The 22,288-nt window shown below is 38.3% G+C and overlaps 1 protein-coding gene across 1 annotated transcript in view; it reads left to right on the forward strand.

The window, feature by feature from the left end:
* Positions 1–22,288, forward strand: part of LOC126272376 (snRNA-activating protein complex subunit 3-like) — a 161,015-nt gene that overhangs the window by 20,972 nt on the left and 117,755 nt on the right. The window contains exon 2 of the mRNA XM_049975190.1: positions 10,475–10,664. Coding sequence (XP_049831147.1) covers positions 10,475–10,664 — 190 coding nt within the window. The remainder of the gene's footprint in view (positions 1–10,474; positions 10,665–22,288) is intronic.

Raw genomic sequence — 22,288 nt, forward strand, 5'->3', positions numbered from 1 at the left:
TGTCCGGAGCAAGTATGGTGGGTCTGACACACCGGTGTCAATGTGTTCTTTTTTTCATTTCCAGGAGTGTATTATGTAAAAAATAATATTATGTTAATATAAAATTATGTTAAGAATTGGCTCCTTTTACCGACCTCCCGACTCAGCATCATTAGTGGCAGAACAACTGAGAGAAAATCTGCAATACATTTCACTTAAATTTTCTCAGGATGTTATAGTCTTAGGTGGAGATTTCAATTTACCAGATATAGACTGGGACACTTAGATGTTTAGGATGGGTGGTAGGGACAGAGCATCGATTGACATTATACTGAGTGCGCTATCCGAAAATTACCTCCCGCAGTTAAATAGAGAAGTGACTCATGGAGATAACATCTTGGACCTACTGATAACAAACAGACCCGAAGTTTTCAACTCTGTAAGCGCAGAACAGGGAATCAGTGATCATAAGGCCGTTGCAGCATCCCTGAATATGGAAGTAAATAGGAATATAAAAAAAGGGAGGAAGGTTTATCTGTTTAGCAAGAGTAATAGAAGGCAGATTTCAGACTACCTAACAGATCAAATCGAAAATTTCTGTTCCGACACTGACAACGTTGAGTGTTTATGGAAAAAGTTCAAGGCAATCGTAAAATGCGCTTTAGACAGGTACGTGCCGAGTAAAACTGTGAGGGACGGGAAAAACCCACCAAGGTTCAACAACGAATTTAGGAAACTACTGCGAAAGCAAAGAGAGCTTCTCTGCAAGTTTAAACGCAGCCAAAACATCTCAGACAAACAGAAGCTAAACGATGTCAAAGTTAGCATAAGGAGGGCTATGCGTGAAGCGTTCAGTGAATTCGAAAATAAAATTCTATGTACTGACTTGACAGAAAGACCTAGGAAGTTAAACCAGTAAGTGGTTGGAAACAGCATATCCAGACACTCTGGGATGATGATGGCATTGAAACAGAGGATGACACACATAAAGCTGAATACTAAACACCTTTTTCCAAAGCTGTTCCACAGAGGAAGACCGCACTGCAGTTCCTTCTCTAAATCCTCGCACAAAAAAAAAAAAAAAAAAAAAAAAAAAAAAAAAAAAAAAAAGGCTGACATCAAAATAAGTGTCAAGGAATAGAAAAGCAACTGAAATCACTCAACAGAGGAAAGTCCACTGGACCTGACAGGATACCAGTTCGACTGTACACAGAGCACATGAAAGAACTAGCCCCCCTTCTAACAGCCGTGTACTGCAAGTCTCTAGAGGGACGAAAGGTTACAAATGATTGGAAAAGAGCACAGGTAGTCCCATTCTTCAAGACGGGTCGTCGAGCAGATGCGCATAACTATAGATCTATATCTCTGATATTGATCTGTTGTAGAATTTTAGAACATGTTTTTTGCTCATGTATCATGTCATTTCTGGAAACTCAGAATCTACTCTGTAGGAATCAACATGGATTCTGGAAACAGCGATCGTGTGAGACCCAACTCGCTTTATTTGCTCGTGAGACCCAGAAAATATTAGATACACGCTCCCAGGTACATGCTATTTTCCTTGACTTCCGGAAGACGTTCGATACAGTTCCGCACTGTCGCCTGATAAACAAAGTAAGAGCCTGCGGAATATCAGACCAGCTGTGTGGCTGGATTGAAGAGTTTTTAGCAAACAGAACACAGCATGTTGTTCTCAATGGAGAGACATCTACAGACGTTAAAGTAACCTCTGGCGTGCCACAGGGGAGTGTTATGGGACCATTGCTTTTCACAATATATATAAATGACCTAGTAGATAGTGTTGGAAGTTCCATGCGGCTTTACACAGATGATACTGTAGTATACAGAGAAGTTGCAGCATTAGAAAACTGCAGCGAAATGCAGGAAGATCTGCAGCGGATAGGCACTTGGTGCAGGGAGTGGCAACTGACCCTTAACGTAGACAAATGTAATGTATTTCGAATACATAGAAAGAAGGATCCTTTATTGTATGATTATATGATAGCGGAACGAACACTGGTAGCTGCTACTTCTGTAAAATATCTGGGAGTATGCGTGCGGAACGATTTGAAGTAGAATGATCGTATAAAATTAATTGTTGGTAAGGCGGGTGCCAGGTTGAGATTCATTGGGAGAGTCCTTAGAAAATGTAGTCCATCAACAAAGGAGGTGCCTTACAAAACACTCATTCGATCTATACTTGAGTGTTGCTCATCAGTGTGGGATCCGTACCAGGTCGGGTTGACAGAGGAGATAGAGAAGATCCAAAGAAGAGCAGCACATATCATCACAGGGTTATTTGGTAAGCGTGATAGTGTTACGGAGATGTTTAGCAAACTCAAGTGGCAGACTCTGCAACAGAGACACTCTGCATTGCAAAGTAGCTTGCTGCCCAGGTTTCAAGAGGGTGCGTTTCTGGATGCGGTATCGATATATTGCTTCCCCTACTTATATCTCCTGAGGAGATCCCAAATGTAAAATGAGAGAGATTCAAGCGCTCACGGAGGCTTTCCGGCAGTCTTTCTTCCCGCGAACCATACACGACTGGAACAGGAAAGGGAGGTAATGACAGTGACACGTAAAGTGCCCTCCGCCACACACTGTTGTATGGCTTGCGGAGTATAAATGTTGATGTAGATGTAGATATTGTTGGTTTACACAACCCTTCCCCACCTTATATGGTTCTTTCAAGAGGCCTATTTTTTTCTGAGGTTATTTCTGAAATTAGTGAAGCTAGTTTAAATCTGCCTTGTGATTCCAAGGAAATGCGTATTTTTGCCACCAAATGTGTTTCATTTTATTGAAATAAAATAACATCACTGATCTTAATGAAACTCAAATGCTATAAGGCACATTTTCTCCGCCGGCCGAAGTGGCCGAGTGGTTCTAGGCGCTACAGTCTGGAGCCGTGCAGCAGCTACTCTCGCAGGTTTGAATCCTGCCTCGGGCATGGATGTGTGTGCTGTCTTTGGGTTAGTTAGGTTTAAGTAGTTCTAAGATCTAGAGGACTGATGACCACAGCAGTTAAGTCCCATAGTGTTCAGAGCCACTTTTGAACATTTTCTCTGTCTAAAAGCAGTTCATTACAAAAGATGTTAATGTTAATACTTAAGATTTTTGCTCACATTAGGAAACACTGTCTGCTTCCAAGTTTTATTTAGGTATTTCCTTGTTTGGCACTATTATTTCTTGTAGTGCAGCTGCAAAGATGGATTGTCAACTTATGTCTTTAGTTTCTCTTGAGATCTCAAAATTTGTCTGGGAAAAATGTCTGGAAATCAGGGGAATTTCACTTGGGAATACTTGTGGAAACACTGAACACACATTAGGCAACAAAAGGAAGTAAACAGAAAGTATTATAAAAGTCATCAACAAAGAAGGAAAAGCAGTGTGAGGAAGAAGATGCTTTGAAAGCAGGCAAAGAATGTTTACAAAAGCTATATAAAGACAGGATGAAACAAATACATGTGATGAGACAGAGGGACATCAAAGAGGAAATAGAGGGAGATGATTTGCAGATATTGGATGTAGAGAAAGCTGTATTAGAAATGGAAAATGGCAAAGACCATGGAGTAGAAGACATCACAATGGGAATGATCAAAGCCATGGAACCTTTCAGAATTCGATAGCTGTCCAGAATAATGAGATATTATGGACACATGGAAAGATTCCCGATGACTGGGCAAAGGCAATTATTGTACCTATCTTTAAAGAGGGTAACAAGGTGCTCAGTGAGAATTACAAAGCAATAGAACTACTGTGCCACTGCATGAATATCTATGAAAAGATAATTTTACAGGAAATCAGGAGTATGATATGCAACTGATTATCAGAAATATGTACAAAAAATGATTGAATTGTTTTATAAAAGATGGTAAAAAATCAGAATAGTTTAGAATGCACAGAGGAGTTCAGCAAGGAAGTGTGCTGTCACCAGTGCTTTTTAGTATAGTCATGAATAACGTCACAGGAAAAGTTCGTCAAATGTCAGCATTGGATGGTATGAATTGATTTGGGAAGAAAATGAGCAGACCTGAGAGAGAGTAATCGAAGAAGCTGGGTTGGAAATAAGCTTAACAAAAAGTAAAGTAATGAAAATGAACAGGAAAAATGAAAAAAATAAAGGACCATGTAAGCTGTAATAGAAAAAGTATTAAAAATGTAGATGCTTTCAAGTAATTAGGAAGTAGATGAACCAAGAAAGGAAACATTAAGGATGAAATTTCAAAGAGATTAGAAAATTATTCAAAATTTTATTATTGTGTACTAGACATAATTAAAAATCGAAAAATAATTGCCAAAGAAAAAAAAATCATGATATACAAGTCATATTACCTGTCAATTTTAACCTATAGATAAGAATGTTGGATTTAGATGAAGAAAGAATTGAGCATAATACAAGCAATGGAGATGTGATTTCTATGAGGGATCCTGGGCAAGACAAGAAGAAGGGACACGGTCATGAATGAAACAGTACGAAATGCCCTGCAGATAAAACCCCTAAAAGAAACTATGGAGAGATACACGCTTAAATGGTTTGGCCACATTAAAAGAAGAGGACAAAAAAGACTTTCAAGAAGAGCCCCAAAATGAACAGAATATAGACAGAGATCAATTGTAACACCATGAATGAGACAGAGAGACCAGGTGAAGGATGATGTGAACCAAAGAGGATTTCAATGGGAGGAGAAAAGAGAAGGTGGAAAGAGGCCCTGCATAAGCAGAAATGTTACAGGAAGAAATACAAGTCTTCTTCATACAGCCACTGAACTTCACTAAATTCCACTAAATCTAACTTCAACTTATCCATTTCTCTTTCAAAATTTTGTAACCTGCGTACTTGATTAAGAGATCTAACATTCCATTCTCTGACCTGTTTGCTTTCATTTGATTTGAGCAGGGAGATAAAAAACAACAGCAGCCCCAGCCAATTATTGCCTGCAGCAGACCAGGTTTTACAGTGTGGTTTCATTCCCTGTGATTCTAGAAAAGCCATCCAGTACCCTTAAAGAGTAGTAGGAGGGCGTTTACTAGTAAATTATTAGACACAATTTCTTAAGGACATCTTGTTGTTATTGTGGTCTTCAGTCCAGAGAATGGTTTGATGCAACTATCCATGCTACTTTTTTCTGTGCAAGCTTCTTCATCCCCAATACCTGCTGAAACCTACATCATTCTGAATCTGTTTAGTGTATTCATCTCTTGGTCTCCCTCTACAATTTTTACCCTCCACACTTCCCTTCAATACTAAATTGGTGATCGCTTGATGCCTCAGGATATGCCCTACCAACTGATCCCTTTTTCTAGTCATGTTGTGCCACAAATTTCTCTTCTCTCCAATTCTATTCAGTACCTCCTCATTAGTGATGTGATCTACCCATCTAATCTTCAGCATCATTCTGTAGCACCACATTCCGAAAGCTTCTATTCTCTTCTTGTATGAACTATTTATCATCCACGTTCCATACAAAAGACTTCCTGACACTTCAATCTGTACTCGATGTTAACAAATTTCTCTTCTTCAGAAACCGCTTTCCTTGCCATAGCCAGTCTACATTTTCGACCATCATTAGTTATTTTGCTCCACAAATAGCAAATCTCATTTACAACTTTAAACTTCTCATTTCCTAATATAATTCCCGCAGTATCACCCGATTTAATTTGACTACATTCCTTAATCCTCATTTTGCTTTTGTTGATGTTCATCTTATATCCTCCTTTCAAGAAACTGTCCATTATCCATTCAGCTGCTCTTCCAGGTCCTTTGCTGTCTCTAACAGAATTACAATGTCATCCGCAAACCTCAGAGTTTTTATTTCTTCTCCATTTTTAATTGCAACTCCAAATTTTTCGTTTGTTTCCTTTACTGCTTACTCAATATACAGATTGAATGATAGGCTACAACCCTGTCTTACTTCCTTCCCAACAACTGCTTCCCTTTCATGCCCCTTGACTCTTATAACTGCTATCTGGTTTCTGTATAAATTGTAAATAGCCTTTCGCTCCCTGTATTTTACCCATGCCACCTTCAGAGTTTGAAAGAGAGTATTCCAGCTTTCTCTAAGTCAGCAAATGCTAGAAATGTAGGTTTGCCTTTCCTTAATCTATTTTCTAAGATAAGTAGTAGGGTCAGTATTGCCTCATGTGCTCCAACATTTCTACGGAATCCAAACTAATCTTCCCCAAGGTCGGCTTCTACCAGTTTTTCCATTCATCTGTAAAGAATTTGTGTTAGTATTTTGCATCCTTGGCTTATTAAACTGATAGTTCGGTAATTTTCACATCTGTCAACATCTGCTTTCTTTGGGATTGGAATTATTATATTCCTCTTGAAGTGTGAGGGTATTTTGCCAGTCTCATACATCTTGCTGACTAGATGGTAGAGTTTTGATAGGCCTGGCTCTCCCAAGGCTGTCAGTAGTGCTAATGGAATGTTGTCTACTCCTGGGGTCTTGTTTCGACTCAGGTCTTTCAGTGCTCTGTCAAACTCTCCACGCAGATCCATATCTCCCATTTCATCTTCATCTACATCCTCTTCCGTTTCCATAATATTGTCCTCAAGTACATCGCCCTTGTATAGTCCATCTATATATTCCTTCCAACTTTCAGCTTTCCCTTCTTTGCTTAGAACTGGGTTTCCATCCGAACTCTTGATATTCATACAAGTGGTCCCCTTTTCTCCAAAGGTCTCTTTAATTTTCCTGTAGGCAGTATCTATCTGCATCCTTACATTTGTCCTCTAGCCATCCCTGCTTAGCCATTGTGCACTTCCTGTCAACCTCATTTTTGAAATGTTTGTATTTCTTTTTGCGTGCTTCATTTAATGCAGTTTTGCATTTTCTCCTTTTCATCAATTAACTCGTATTATGCAATTCCAAACAAATAATGATGATTTACAGGTATATAAGTTGGGATCAGCTTACATAAACTGGGAGAGGTTGCATGTGCAATGTTTCCCTGGCATCTAGATGGATAACAAACTGAGATGGCAGCAGGACATTGATAAGTTTAGCAAAAACTTCAATTATGTTTGCTTTGTACTTAGAAATTTCTCTCATTGTGTTGATGTGCAGACAGGACTGCCTGCATACTATCATATTTTCATTGAATACAGTCTTATGGCATAATCTTCTTGGGCAGTGCAGTTAAGGTGAAAAAGTACAGGGGAAAAAAAAAAAAACATAGCTATTACATTGTTTGAGATATGTACGTGAACAATATACTGTTGTGGTGAGCAAACTCTTGAATTTTATGTGGTTCCTGCTAGGTAGCAGAAGTAAAAATGGTGTTGGTTTTGCGAAATGCAGTTTCTTAATATTTGAACTTTTGAGTTTTGGTGTTATCCCGGACGTGTGTACTAGTAAATCTAGGTGTACACGTCCCTTAGCTAGTGGGGCCAAGCCCCCTAGGACCCCGGTCCAATGCTGTTGCTTTGTCATTGTGGTGTTATGCAGTTGCCAATTTAGTATTAGAGGGCAACGTGGAGGGTAAAAATCGTAGAGGGAGACCAAGAGATGAATACACTTAAGCAGATTCAGAAGGATGTAGGTTGCAGTAGGTACTGGGAGATGAAGAAGCTTGCACAAAATAGAGTAGCATGGAGAGCTTCATCAAACCAGTCTCAGGACTGAAGACCACTGTTAGCTGTGAACTAGCTGTTAGCTTACTCAGTTATGTGGAAGTTCAGCTTCCCTGAGTGTATTGCATGTTTAAATAACTTACGGTAAACACACAGTTTCTGAAGAGGTGCAGCAGGCTCTAAAGTAGTTGAAGGGGCAACGGCCTGGATGAGTAACTGATCTTCCCTTGTAACATTAACCAGTATAGCCTTGCGTTTTTGGTATTGTCAACAGCTGAAATCATTCCTCTTGGTTCCCAAGAACATGCAACTCGACTCATGGGTAAAATATTCTCCAGATGTAAAATAGTCAAACATTTGGACCTCTCCATGGAGACTACTCAGGAGGGCATATCATCATGAAAAACAAATCTTTAATTGTATCAAAAGGAAAATTCACTTGAGGAAACTATTAATTTATTACGCAGAATTTCTGGCCAGTACATACTTCAGGATATAAAATTTTAGTCCTGCTGTTTGACATACATAAATATACATACACTTTAACAGCTTTTGGAACCATTTGTTAATTCCTTGGGGAGGAGGGAGGAATAGATTTTGGCATTTTACAGGCTGCAACATGGAATGTTAGAACTCTTATTGTATGTGCTTGACATCATTCCACTCTGGTGGCGATCTGAATTGATATGAAAATGAAAATAACAAATGTCATAAATTCCACAATCACTTTAGTAGAGCATTTATTCCGATTAATCAGTTTCGACAAACAATGTTGCCATCTACGGATCTTATGCTTTAGTAGCATATCATACACAGTGCACCAAATATACTTGCTCATGGTCACATTAAAACTGCATATAGACCCCTGCAGCTTTTAAGTGAGCATGAGCATGTATGTTTGGTGCACTGTGTACTATATTATTATTATATAATCATTGTTTTACTTTTGAGATGCCGATGTACAATGCCATGCATATTCTTGGCATGCGTATTTATTATGCGACACAAATTATTGTACACATGGACGTGATTCTTTGAAGTGTAGTGCATAAGAACCGAAGCCGGCAACATAGTTTGCTGAAACTGGTAATTTGAATATATGCTGTACTAAAGCAATCATGGCATTTTGAAGTTTTGTCACAGATAGCTTAGTTTGGACAAGAAGAGAATAGAAGCTTTTGAAATGTGGTGCTACAGAAGAATGCTGAAGATTAGATGGGTAGATCACATAACTAATGAGGAAGTATTGAATAGGATTGGGGGGGAGAGAAGTTTGTGGCACAACTTGACGAGAAGAAGGGATTCGGTTGGTAGGACATGTTCTGAGGCATCAAGGGATCACCAATTTCGTATTGGAGGGCAGTGTGGAGGGTAAAAGTCATAGAGGGAGACCAAGAGATGACTACATTAAGCAGATTCAGAAGGATGTAGGTTGCAGTAGGTACTGGGAGATGAAGAAACTTGCATTAGATAGAGTAGCATGGAGAGCTGCATCAAACCAGTCTCAGGACTGAAGACCACAACAACAACAGCTTAGGGAACTTATACAGAAGGATGAATAGCTTGGAGAGTGTTGTGGTAGGAATTAGTGAGGTGTGGTAGCAGGAAGAACAGGGTTTCTGGTAGGTTGATTGCAGGTTAAGACAGAATTAAATAAGAGTAACACAACAGTAAGTCTAATAATGAACAAGAAAGTTGTTGTGTAGGTCAACTGCTGTGCACAGCATAGTAAACGCATTATTCTAGCCAAGACCAACCAAAAGAAGTGTATATACTTTCTAGCTAAGCTGTTGGTAAAGAGATTAAAAGAGATAAAAGAAGTTGTTGAGATAGTTATTGTAGATGAAAATTTGATTGTGATGGGATACTGGAATTCAACTGGATGAAAATAATAGAAACAGATGTATATTAGGAGAACGTGAACTGTAGTACAGGAATGAAAGCAGACTCTGCCTGGTGAATTTCGTACAGGGCACATTTATTATTGTGTACACTTAGTTCATTGATCTTGAAATTATACATGGAAGAGACCTGGAACATTTCGAATAGATTTTATTATAGTAAGACAGAGACTTCAAAACCAGATTTTAAACTGACAAAACATTTATTGGGACAGATGTGGATTTTGACCATAAATTAATATTTATGCCCTGTGCTCTTTCATTTACTAGACTAAGGTACTCCTCTAAAAGTCTACATGTCAGCTTTTTTGTGCATCTGATGCCATCTGGTAAACAGATTTCTTAGTTCATTGATCTTGAAATTATACATGGAAGAGACCTGGAACATTTCGAATAGATTTTATTATAGTAAGACAGAGACTTCAAAACCAGATTTTAAACTGACAAAACATTTATTGGGACAGATGTGGATTTTGACCATAAATTAATATTTATGCCCTGTGCTCTTTCATTTACTAGACTAAGGTACTCCTCTAAAAGTCTACATGTCAGCTTTTTTGTGCATCTGATGCCATCTGGTAAACAGATTTCTTAGTTCATTGATCTTGAAATTATACATGGAAGAGACCTGGAACATTTCGAATAGATTTTATTATAGTAAGACAGAGACTTCAAAACCAGATTTTAAACTGACAAAACATTTATTGGGACAGATGTGGATTTTGACCATAAATTAATATTTATGCCCTGTGCTCTTTCATTTACTAGACTAAGGTACTCCTCTAAAAGTCTACATGTCAGCTTTTTTGTGCATCTGATGCCATCTGGTAAACAGATTTCAGATTATGATATAATGTTAGTCAAATTTAATTTTGTTTGATTGTAATTACTCAGTATTTCCTCAATATTGTATACAGAAACAAACTTTTTTGTACTTTTCAGTCCTCAATTACTGGATTTTCCTCAGTATTACCTCAACAATGTGTACGGAAACGAACTTTTTTGTACTTTTCAGTCCTCAATTACTGGATTTTCCTGGCGAACCTCCCAGTGTTAATGTTGATTTGATAAAAGCCAAACGTGGGCTCTTTGATGGCTCGAAAGCACCTAGATATGTTCCTTTGGCCACACTTTATCATGCTAAAGAAAAGGACGTTGAAAAAGAAAATCCTGCTTATCTGAAGTATACTGGAACTATTTGGCTGGTATGTATATAAATTTGGTTAATTTCTCATTGCTGCCTTAAGTTTTTTGCGATGTTTTCATTTGCCAAACACACGAATTCTTCCCACTTACTGAATGGTGAATAATAGTTCATTAATACCTTTTCTGTGTTGTACAGAGCTGTGTTCTGTGATACGTTGAGCATGTGGGTAATTTTATTTTCCATTACATTTTATCTCTTATGAAAGACAAATATATTTTCTCGGAAACATGATAAAAATACTTCTTTTTATACTTCTTATTGTATCAAAAGTCAAATTGTGTGATAGGAATGGGCAATAAAGATTCATGAATTCTGACAACTGGTGGAAGAAGCATGGAACAGTAATTCCTGGCAACTCATACCTGTATGATCATGTCTATGTGTTCACTCATTTCCCACTAGTCTGTTCATCTGAAGCTTAACATGGATGCCAACTTTATGTTATGTATTCCATTGAATTTCATGTTACAGTACTTAATGCTCCTTCTCTTGGCAAGAAGCAGTAGCCTGTAAAGTGTAGTCACATATAATTCTGACAGATGAATAGGAAAGTGTCAAATGGTATTAGTGTATAATTAATGCAAATAATGAATGATAGACAAACAATTAATATATGGACAGAGTCATTTACACACTGTTGTCCACATGTTATTAAAATTTATTTGTAGTTACAGTTTATAGGTATGTGATTACTAGATGTAGAATTTTTTTATGCAAAAATGTGATGAAAAAAGTTTAAAAATGGTGTGACTTTAAGGCATTAAACATGCTGAAAAAGGTGCCAATTCTGAATGTGAAAATTTATCATGCATCCATATTTAAGTCATTAAATCACAAACCTCCCAAATTATTATTATTTATTTATTGTATGGCTTCCTGAGACGTTGGAAAAACATACATGGGATTTATGTAATTTATTGACATTTGGGACTGCCACCAGGAAGACATCTGGTCTACCATTCTGTGAACTTGTGGGGCATCCTTGTGTGTTGTGTCTGATGGTTGCATTTTAATGTAGTGGCTGTTGAGAGCTGAGTTGGTTGTGGTTCGTATTATCTATATTTTGACAGATCAGTAGATTTTTATTGTCCACAACCTTTTTGCACTTCATGAAATCATTCATGTATTGTAGGTGAGAGAGTGGAATGTGGCTCAGTACTCTATAGGAGTTGATTTGATAACACCAGCAAACATTCTCATGGAGTTATTTACCTGGACATCTACTTTTTGTTCATGTGGGCTGTTTAGTCAATCTGGCGCACAGTATTCAGTGAATGAGAAGACAAGACCCAGAGCAGGAGATTGCAGGTTGGGTGCTGAAGCTCCCCAGGTTCTTTCGCACAGCTTTTAGATGATATTCCTTGTTTTCAATTGTTAAGACCCAGAGCAGAAGATTGCAGGTTGGGTGCTGAAGCTCCCCAGGTTCTTTCGCACAGCTTGTAGATGATATTCCTTGTTTTCAATTGTTATTACGTACTCTCTGAAAGATAGAGTTCAGCCAAGGGCTACCCTAGGTACTTTGCTGTTTTATTTTCATTATGAGTAGTGTTTCCAAACTGTATGTAAAGTTTTCTACTTGCAAGTTATTATTTAAGCAGCTTTTGTTTTGGTGCTTTTTGGTTGAGGTCTGCATTTGCAAAAGTACTTTCTCATTACATCTACGTCTAACATTAGGATTTCTTTTAACTGTTTAATTGAGCTATATCTTGTTGCAAGTACCCAGTCACTGATGTTACAAAACTCCAACACTTCCATGTTTTTTAGAGTGGCATTGTCTCTATGGCCACTCACTAAATATTTGTAAGTAGGAAGGAAATGTTGTTTATCAAGAAACACAAGAAAGACAATATTCCACCAGCTGTATTTTAAAATTGTATAAATGAGTAATTTGTCTTCTGGCACAGTGATTAGCACACTGGACTTGCATTCAGGAGGACGAAGGTTGAAACCAGCATCCGGCCATCCTGATTTAGGTTTTCCAAGGTTTCCTAAATCACTTCAGGCAAATGTCATGATGGTTCCTTTTGTGGCGATACCTGTAAGACACCGCTAGCCCACGCCTCTCGCGGTGTGCGTTTAACCCCATTTAAATGACGCGCCAAGCGCGCGCCCAGCGGCTGTACGATTAATTAAATAATCGGCGTGCTAATCACAGTTGAAATCTCTGGTCCAGAGGGACGTGAAGAGGCTGTGGTCCAGAGAGAGAGTAGAGTCAGTCGAGTCTTGTTCAGTCTTAAGAGTCAGTCAAGCTAGAAAGTGTCTTGTGAAACGATCATTCTGTGGATAATATTAGTGTGATGATTTCTTTTATATGTGTTGTGTTGTTTTCTTCGATGAGTAAAAAAAAAACCATAGGTAAAATAAATTTTTGTGATGTCCATCAATAAGTTCATTCCAGTAAAAAATAGAACCACTTCCCTTCACCTTTATTCACCCTTTTTTCTTTCTTTCCTTTCAACAAAACAAAAACAAAAAATTACCACCCTCCATTTTTTTTTTTTTAATTACGGACATCACACTGGCGACCGTTTACAGGACGCCAATCTTCGGATTTTACTGGAATGAACTTAACAAGGGCAAATTAAAGTAAAATCATACGTGTAGTAATATTTATTGTCTTGTACATTGGCTAAAAAACTGTAATTTTCTCTTTCATGCCCAATATGAAAACGAGAGCTAATGTTGTTTCAAGATTAACAAGATTTCTGCAAGCTTCAACGCAGCGCGGTGAGTAGTGCAAAAGCATTTGTTCTGCTATGCCATTGTCCAGCGTGCGCCTCCCGCCTATGCTAACTTTTATTCCCATTTCCCATGCCTTTCCCTAAACAAGAATCATACCCTTTGTCAATGGAATTTCTATTATTGTAACATTGAAATTCAACAGTAAGATATGCAGAAGTCATTGTTATGAGTCAATCCTGTTTGTTACGTCATGTCACCACTTTCAGATTAGCTAAGCGAATACGGTTACAACCACAATAATAATTCAGACATTTTTGGAAATTCTATCAAGTAATAGTTATTACCGTCTAACTATTTAAATTTTATTTATCTTTTGTACTTTGCAAGCCATCGCCATTCTGGGTGTACTATTTGTATATTTCACGTTTGTTAATTATTGGCAGAAATGGAACAACAGCAACAGCAAACTGATAACGGTGATGCTACTGTATCATCAGCATCCCCTTTCTTAGGCTTTTCCAGCCCAGAATCTATGGAATTTACTGCAGGTGTATCACATCAAATAATACTAAGTAACGAAAGTAATTCATCAGGTGACACACCCACTAATCCTGACCCTATGGAGAACGATAGTAGACGTGTCCAACTAGGGATTTCCCACTCCGATCCTAATTTGCACAACTCTAGTGAAAGGAACAATGATCCAAACATTGATCCGAATCAGTACGGAATTTTAATACAACTTCTTACGCGAAGTATGGATAGCATCCTTAATGAAAGGTTTGATAAACTAGACACTAGATTTGATAAACAGGAGCAGAGTACAAAAGAATTAAACAGCAAAATCGATCAATTGTCTTCGGAGGTAACATCTACTCTGGAATAACAGGCTAACCAAATCTCAGAACTTAATTCAAAAACGACACAATTGACCGAAAGTTTCAACGAATTGTCATGTCGTGTAAACACTCACGAAAATTCCTTTGTTAAATATCAAACAGTGACAAATTCCGAAATGCAGTCATGTAAAACCAAGTTGGATCAGGTCACGAACGCTCAGGCTCAGGTCAATGATCTAGTTCAGAATTTCGTGCAAAATCAAACCACCTCACAAAATAAAATTTCGATGGATATCGAAGGTATTACTCAACAAGTTAGCGTAGTATGCTTACAACAATTAGAAATGAAAGAAAAAATTTCCCATTTGGAGGAAAAAACAGAATCGCTTTCTTTAGAGTGTAACGCAAACATTGCAGAAAAATTAGTGCACGAATGTGGTATTTGCAACAAGCTCATTGAGCAAAGGGTAGAAACCGCTACAAAAGAGATTTTACACCAGGCCATGTCGCAGGTGCAAACCGAGACCAACACTTTAAAAAACCAAATTTCTCAGTTATTAACTCCCGTTTCTAACGTAGTTACTGTTCCGCCTACAACCCCACTCACAACGAGTTCACCGCCTAATTTCACTGTGCAGTTTGTTCCACAGTCTAACAGCGAATCACTTGCGAGCGAAAAACATCAAACAGAGCCGCTCTCAGTGATCGCACAAAACAGTAATTCTCAACCACCCTTGTGCCATGAAGTTTCACCAGGGAACAATAGTTCAGGCCCTATAGTGCCTGCCGGTATTGTTGACGGTAACATGATTAAACATGCCTATTTTCCAACGTTCAGTTCCGATGATACCCAAGCGGTGCACCCGATTGTTTTTATTAGGTCTTTTGACGGAATGTTTCCGCACAACTGGTCAGATGCGGAAAAGATTTTTTTTTGTAAGTAATCTGTTGAGGGGGCGAGCATCCAGATGGGGAGCTGAAATAAAAAGGCAAAATTTAACTTTCAAGCAATTTGAAGAGGCTTTTCTGCAGGAATTCTGGTCATAACATGAGCAAAAACAACTTCGACGTGAAGTTCACAATCCCGAACCATACAACCCTCGTAAAGAAACTTTGCTTCAATATTTTGAAAGATACCTGGACAAAACACTTTATTGGTCAAAACCGGCCGATCTTGCCGATGTGATTAACACCTTAAAAAGTCATTTACCCCTGCATTACCGGACACAATTAATTGGTGTTCCGGAAACTAACATCAAGAAATTTCTAGATTATTTGAATGAAGTAGACCTTGTGTTTAGAGGAGATTCAGGGAACACTCCACATATTTATAATGCTAATTCCAACTCTCGCCAAAACAATTGCCATAATTTCAATCAAAATAACAACAGCGGTAACATGTGGAATGCAAACTCGCTTCCTCAAAATCAGGGGCAAAAATCACAACAGCCCAACTTCACACAATATTCGCAGTAATCTTGCGATCCCCGATTCCAAAATTCCAACAATTACAACAGTTTTGGTAATGATCAATTTTACCGAAAAAGTAATAGTAATGGCAACAGACGCAATGGTAGTTTCAACAACAATCAGTACTCCAGAGGCAACAACAACCGTAACCGAAACAACAACAATCAAAACAGACGTCAGGATGGAAGATACAACCCTGGTTATTTTGAGAGAAATTCGCCATATCAGCAGAATAATTCAAATTGTCAAAATTCTAGAGTCAGTTATCCACCCCCGCAGTGGGGAAACCCGAACTATACACCACACAACTACAATTATATGTTTCCGAATGCACGACACTTTGTACCAACAAACAATGCTAATAATCAGGACTGTGGTAATCAAACTCCACCGAATACCAAACATGTCCATGAACAAAGGATAAATATTATTGAGGTAAGTGATGACCAAAATGCGTCGCCTAATAACGCGGCGGAAAACATGAGCAGACCGGCGTAAGCGCCCATCCCCCGGTCGAGAACGTGAGCACGGGCGCAAATAATCTTGCAAATTGTTTTTTGAGATTCCAAGACGGACACACTATGGAAGATGACCTTCTTGCCGAGAATAATAAGTCTAGTAATAACGACAAAGTAAAGGTAACGGTTCAGGCAACTGCTGTTTTATCGTTAGAGAAATCCATTGTAGAAGTGTTATTCGTCACTGGAGCGTCAGCAAGAGTGATTTCTAGTTCCCTGTACTTGGATCTAGATAAAGGTTCTAAACTTCCGACGTTTCCAGTGCAGAACTGCCGAATCATCGGTGCCACTGGAAACAAATCAAAAAATGTCAAATTACAAGCTCTTCTAACTTTTGTTGTTTCCAACGTGCATGTTCGTTATCATTTCCTTGTTGTGGATAATTTAACAGTTCCATGTCTTTTCGGCATCGATTTCTTAAATCAGCATCGAGCAGTGATTGACTTAGGGAATGGTATCTGTCAATTGACGGTTGAAAAGCAAAGAATTTTGATACCTTTATCTAAAACAATTAATAACAACAATTCTTATCGGGACGTACGTCACTTGAAAGTACAATCTGTGCCCATCACTAATTTTTCTATGACAAACAATTGCAATTCTTCTTACAATGCTGATAGTAAAACTCTGTGGGAAAAGTGTGCCGAAGCCTACCATCTAACTGATTTGCAAAAACAGAATCTGTTTCACCTTCTTCAACAATTTTCAGTAGTCTTTCAAGATAAACCTGGTATCATACGTGGGTATGTGTACAAGATGGATGTCAAACCCCACCTAACATTTTGTCGTACACACTACAATATACCGTGGTCTAAAAAAACCAGCGGTTATGCAGGAAATTAACAGAATGCTACGTTGGAAAATCATAGAAAATTCGCACTCGCCGTATTGCAACCCTTTGTTGTCAGTTTCGAAACCCGATGGAAGCGTGCGTCTTGTTCTCGATGCACGCGAAATCAACAAAATTATTATACCGGTAAATACTCGCCCTGTAAATCTGGACGAACAACTCCTGAAATTTCACAACGCCAAATTTCTGACTAATATCGACCTACGATCGTCCTACTACCAGGTTCTTCTACATCCTGAATCACGTAAATATACCGCATTTTTGTGCGAAGGACGATCATACCAATTCCGTGTTTTGCCATTCGGGTTACGAATAAGTGCAGGAATCTTTATCGAGGCGCTTGACGACGTCCTCGGGCCAGATTTACTTTCACAAATCACTCCCTATGTGGATGATTTAGTTGTGGCGACTGCCACCTGGGAAGAACATGTACATCTTCTAAGACAAATTTTGATTAAATTCGCCGATGCAGGCGTGACAATCAATTTGGAAAAATCAAGGTTCGCCCGACAACAGATTAAGTTCCTTGGCCACATCATCACGCCGGAAGGCATCAGGCCGGACTCTAAAAAGACTGAAGCAATTCGTAACTTTCCTGCACCCCAAACCAAAAAACAACTTAAAGCATTTTTGGGTCTTTCGTCATTTTTCAGAAAGTTCCTGACACAGCAAGCTCTTAACAGCCCACATCTTCTAAATCTTCTAAAGAAAAATTCCCTTTGGCGATGGACTACAGAATGTCAAGCCGATTTTGAAAAAATTAAACAATCATTAATCCACGCACCACTCCTCTGTCATCCGGACATGTCAAAAGACTTCTGCCTATCGACCGATGCGTCATCTTATGGACTTGGGGCCTTTTTGTTTCAACTGTCTGTTGAACATGATCGAACAATAGTAAAACCTATCAGTTTTGCCAGTCGCACCTTAACTGAATGCGAGAGATCGTATTCAGTTACGGAACGCGAGACCCTTGCAATTATTTGGTCTATGCGAAAATTTCAATATTTTCTCTGGGGAAAACATACACGCATCTATACAGACCACCAAGCTTTTATCATTTTTACTGTCTTGCAAATTACTTCATTCCCGGGTCACTCGTTGGTGTTTGTCGTTACAAGAATACGATTTCGAAATTATTTACATCTCCGGCGAAACCAATATTGTTGCGGACGCTCTTTCTCGTCTTCCGCACGATGCGAAAAATCTTTCAGATTTGCATGAGCAAACTTCCGACTTTCAGGTCATGTTAATGTATGACGAATCCTACAACCGCTACTATCACCGAATCTGCGGGGATATTGCACAGTTACAAGATGCCGATCCTAGGTGGTCTACAGTAAAAACAAAATTATGTCAGAATTCAAATTCTAATCTTCAAAATTACTACAAGATCAACAATGGTGTACTGTTTCATCGTTCCCATCTCGTGTCAGAGCGTTGGTTGGTATGTTTACCGGAAGCTTATGTTGACGACTTCATTTTGTTCACCCACAAAACCTGGGGACATTATGGCATTAATAAATGTGCCGCCAAGATCCTACGCTTCTGCTATTTTCCTAACATGCGACGTAGAGTCCTGCAGGTCATTCGCAAATGTATCATTTGCCAGAAGGCAAAATATTTGAACAAACATGCATCAATTGAATTGCATCCCATTCTTCCAAAGCAACCGCTTGATTTGATTTCCGTAGACATTGGCGGACCCTATCCACAATCCCGCGGTGGTGCTAAATACATTTTGGCTATATTGGACGTTTTTACTAAGTATGTGAAATTGTACGCCTTGCGCACAGCCACTGTTGCGGCTATCATTCGACGCTTTTCGGCCGACTACCTAGCCCGCGTCGGAAAACCTGTCGCTGTCCTAACGGACAATGCATCGTACTTTACGAGTGCAAAGTGGAAATCATTTATGCAAGATTCCGATATTAAACATGTTCTTACTTCCCGATTTCACCCACAGGGTAACCCCGTTGAGCGAATTTTTAAAGAATTTAATCAATTTATGCGCATCCATTCTTCTACAAAACATTCCAAATAGATAGAATACCTCGCTCCGTTCGAGTACATTGTGAACAATTTGTCACATAGTTCAACCGGATTCTCACCTGCCGAGTTATTATCAGACGAACCAGAAAAAAACTCATGGTCAAGTCCCCTGCCTAGGTTGTCTTCGAACGATATTTCTTTGCAGGAAAAGGTAAGGCAAGCTGCCATTACCCTGGCACACACTGCGGAGCTCCGGAAGAAAAAATTTGATAAACGGGTCAGACCGACACGTGTGTTCGAAATTGATGATTTGGTATTGCTCACAACCCATCCCAAATCTACGAGGCTAAAACGTTTGCTTAAGAAATGGCAATTAGTTTACTCAGGTCCATACCGGATCGTCGATATTCCTCACCCTGGATGTTATTTATTAGCATACCCTACAACACAGAAAGTTAAAGGACTTTACGCCCACCACCACTTAAAGCAGTATGTAAAGTAAGAGAAAGAGAAAGGATGTGCTAGTTACAGCTAAAATGTTAGTGTTAATTGTTAGTCAATGCAAAGAATCATAACGCATTAAACTATAGCAAATCTACGTTAAACATTACATGCAATCCAAGAACTATTTAATCTACGTTATATTTACTATGCTACGAATAATTTGACTACTAGCCAAGGACAACGAAGTTAGCGACCAAACTTACTCCTTAAACAGGCATTTTCTAGAACAGGAAACTATGTACAAGAAAAATGATTTTATTATGTTAATAACTGTGATGAATTTGAGAGCCACCAGAATGCTATACTATACGCCAGCATGAGTGAATGATTGTGCTGAAATGAGTGTGAAAGAATGAATGTGAATTTTAGTTTATAAGGTAGTTTTTATGATGATGATGAGGATTTCGTTGTGTGTGAGCCAATGATGCCGCCACGTAGTATTATTTGATGATTTGCGATTTATATTGAAGCTGTTCTATGAGAAGAAAGGTGAATATTAATTATATGAAGCTGTATGAATGAAAACGATACGTGTGTATGAATACTGATAGATGTTAATGAGAAATGATTCGCCGTGTAGGCAATAAAAAAGGAGAAAGAAAAACTTATTTGGTATGTGCCCTATTTAAAAAACCATTATCTCACGCTTGGCATAAAGAGTTTGTGTGCTCTCCATCGTAACAAACGTAAATTATATACATAGGTCATTGTGGAGGAAAAATGTTTATCAGCCACAGCGAAATAAATAATCTGCTTACGTAGCGAATAAAAATTGCTGTCGTTATAGAATCTCATTCTTTACACAGGCTAATTGTGTAGTACCATGCATGCAGGCTGCCTTCGTAAGATTCGTATTCTACATTTACGAAGGTCGTGTTTAATGGTTACGAACTTATGAACTCACTAACATTAACACTATTTAAAAAAATGTTTTTATGCTGTGAAGTAATTTAGGTGAAATCTAGCACTCATTACTTGATATTGTGAGGACATGGACATATGTATTTGTGTAAGTGGGATAGTATATAAGGTATGCAATTTTATGTCGTTCTGTCTGGACCAGAGTTAAGAAAATGCGACACTCATAAAACAATTGCTAGGATACGAAGTCTCCCGCTCTCTGCTCATGTTCTCGACCAGGAAACAGAAACTACACGACTACCGGTACGACGTACAATTCACGATTACAAGAAAACATACTTTAGTGTATGAGATTTTTCTTTCTCTTTCAGCAAAGTGGATAAGTTTTTGAAGATTTGTGTGTGAAGCAGTACGACGCAGCTGTCTTCGTGGACACAGCGATTTTCTTGTCTTTATGGAAACTAAAGCGCATTCATTTTCCTTTACCTACAGGAAATTCATATATTTATTTTACTACGTGATACTCACTAAAGTACACCTCTTATGGAAGGATCCTATAGTCATTTATTAGTACGTTTACTGACCGAATTTTTTTCAGGAATATAAACTACCATGTCATTAAGCGCGTATTTACCTAAACATGACTGATTCAACGAGTGAATTAAACCATATACGGTACTCACATTGATTCTTTCAAAAATCTTTGACTGATTTACAGGAAGTGATTGACAATGATCATTGAATTTCTTTTTGCTTAAACAGCAATTCGGATCAACTTTAAAGGATGAAACTGAATACAACATGAATTGGCTTAAAGTCAGTGACACTTGCGCAATGGCAAAGTTTATGATGCATACGTTACGCAAACAGATACACTATTCGTCGCACACATGTGTGAAAACACTACTGTATTGATGAAGATTTTGTAAATATGAATATAACCCAATCCTTCTATCTTGATCCTACTCCCACCTCCTTGCCCACTGCTGGCGATGGATAGTGGGGTAGTGAGGTTTTTGCACTATTCTTTTGTATATTTTGTCCATTCATAATTTGCAGCACTTAGGGTCTCTCGTCGAGTTTTGCAGAATTCTTGATGGCAGATGCCATAGATTTCAATATTCTGTAAAGAAGGAGATAGTACTCCGTTAGTGCACATGCACAGCAAGAAATAGATGGCACAACCTGAATTTCGTGTACATAAATATGTCATGTCATGTCTAATTGTAAAATTTTGTAAATGTAAACAACTAGCAATCTCAATATAAATCTGAATTTTGTAAAGTTTCACAAGACACGACTAGCAAAACATGTCTAATTGTAAGTTTTTGAAGATGTAAACAACTAGTATTCTCTATATAAATATGAATTTTGGGAGAGTTTCACAGGTCACGTCTAGCAAAGTATTCCAATGGCTATGTAGCAACTTAGCTACGAAGAAGTTCATTTGTATTATGTATATTGAATTTCATGTCTATAGTAGGTAATCATTTTATGTATATGTACATGTCCATTTTTTCTATGTAATTTTGAACTTGCCTATTCAAAACTTAAATGTCCTCTTGTGAAGGCTACACACAAAACAGTCTTACTATGTGCACCTAATATAAAAGGAGAAAAGATGCAAAGTGTAATTTTGCTCAAAAGTGAAGTGTCTGTGAAAATGTGTTCTCAGAAGGAACAGGACGTCGAACCTCCCTTCTGAACAGTGTAAAAAAAAAAATCAAATAGTGTTGATAAAGAGAAATCAACCAGTCAAGAGTAAAAATATGATAGAAAAGTGTTTTCCGTACAAAGTGATGAGTTTAATCTCAAATTCTACGATAAAGTGCAATGATGCGTATCACAGTGATCCCTACCTTGGAAAGTGCTTGGAAGTCTGCGTTGTTCGGTCTTCAGACGCGGC

Source organism: Schistocerca gregaria, chromosome 5 (genome assembly GCF_023897955.1).
Source record: "Schistocerca gregaria isolate iqSchGreg1 chromosome 5, iqSchGreg1.2, whole genome shotgun sequence".
Classification (NCBI taxonomy): domain Eukaryota; kingdom Metazoa; phylum Arthropoda; class Insecta; order Orthoptera; family Acrididae; genus Schistocerca; species Schistocerca gregaria.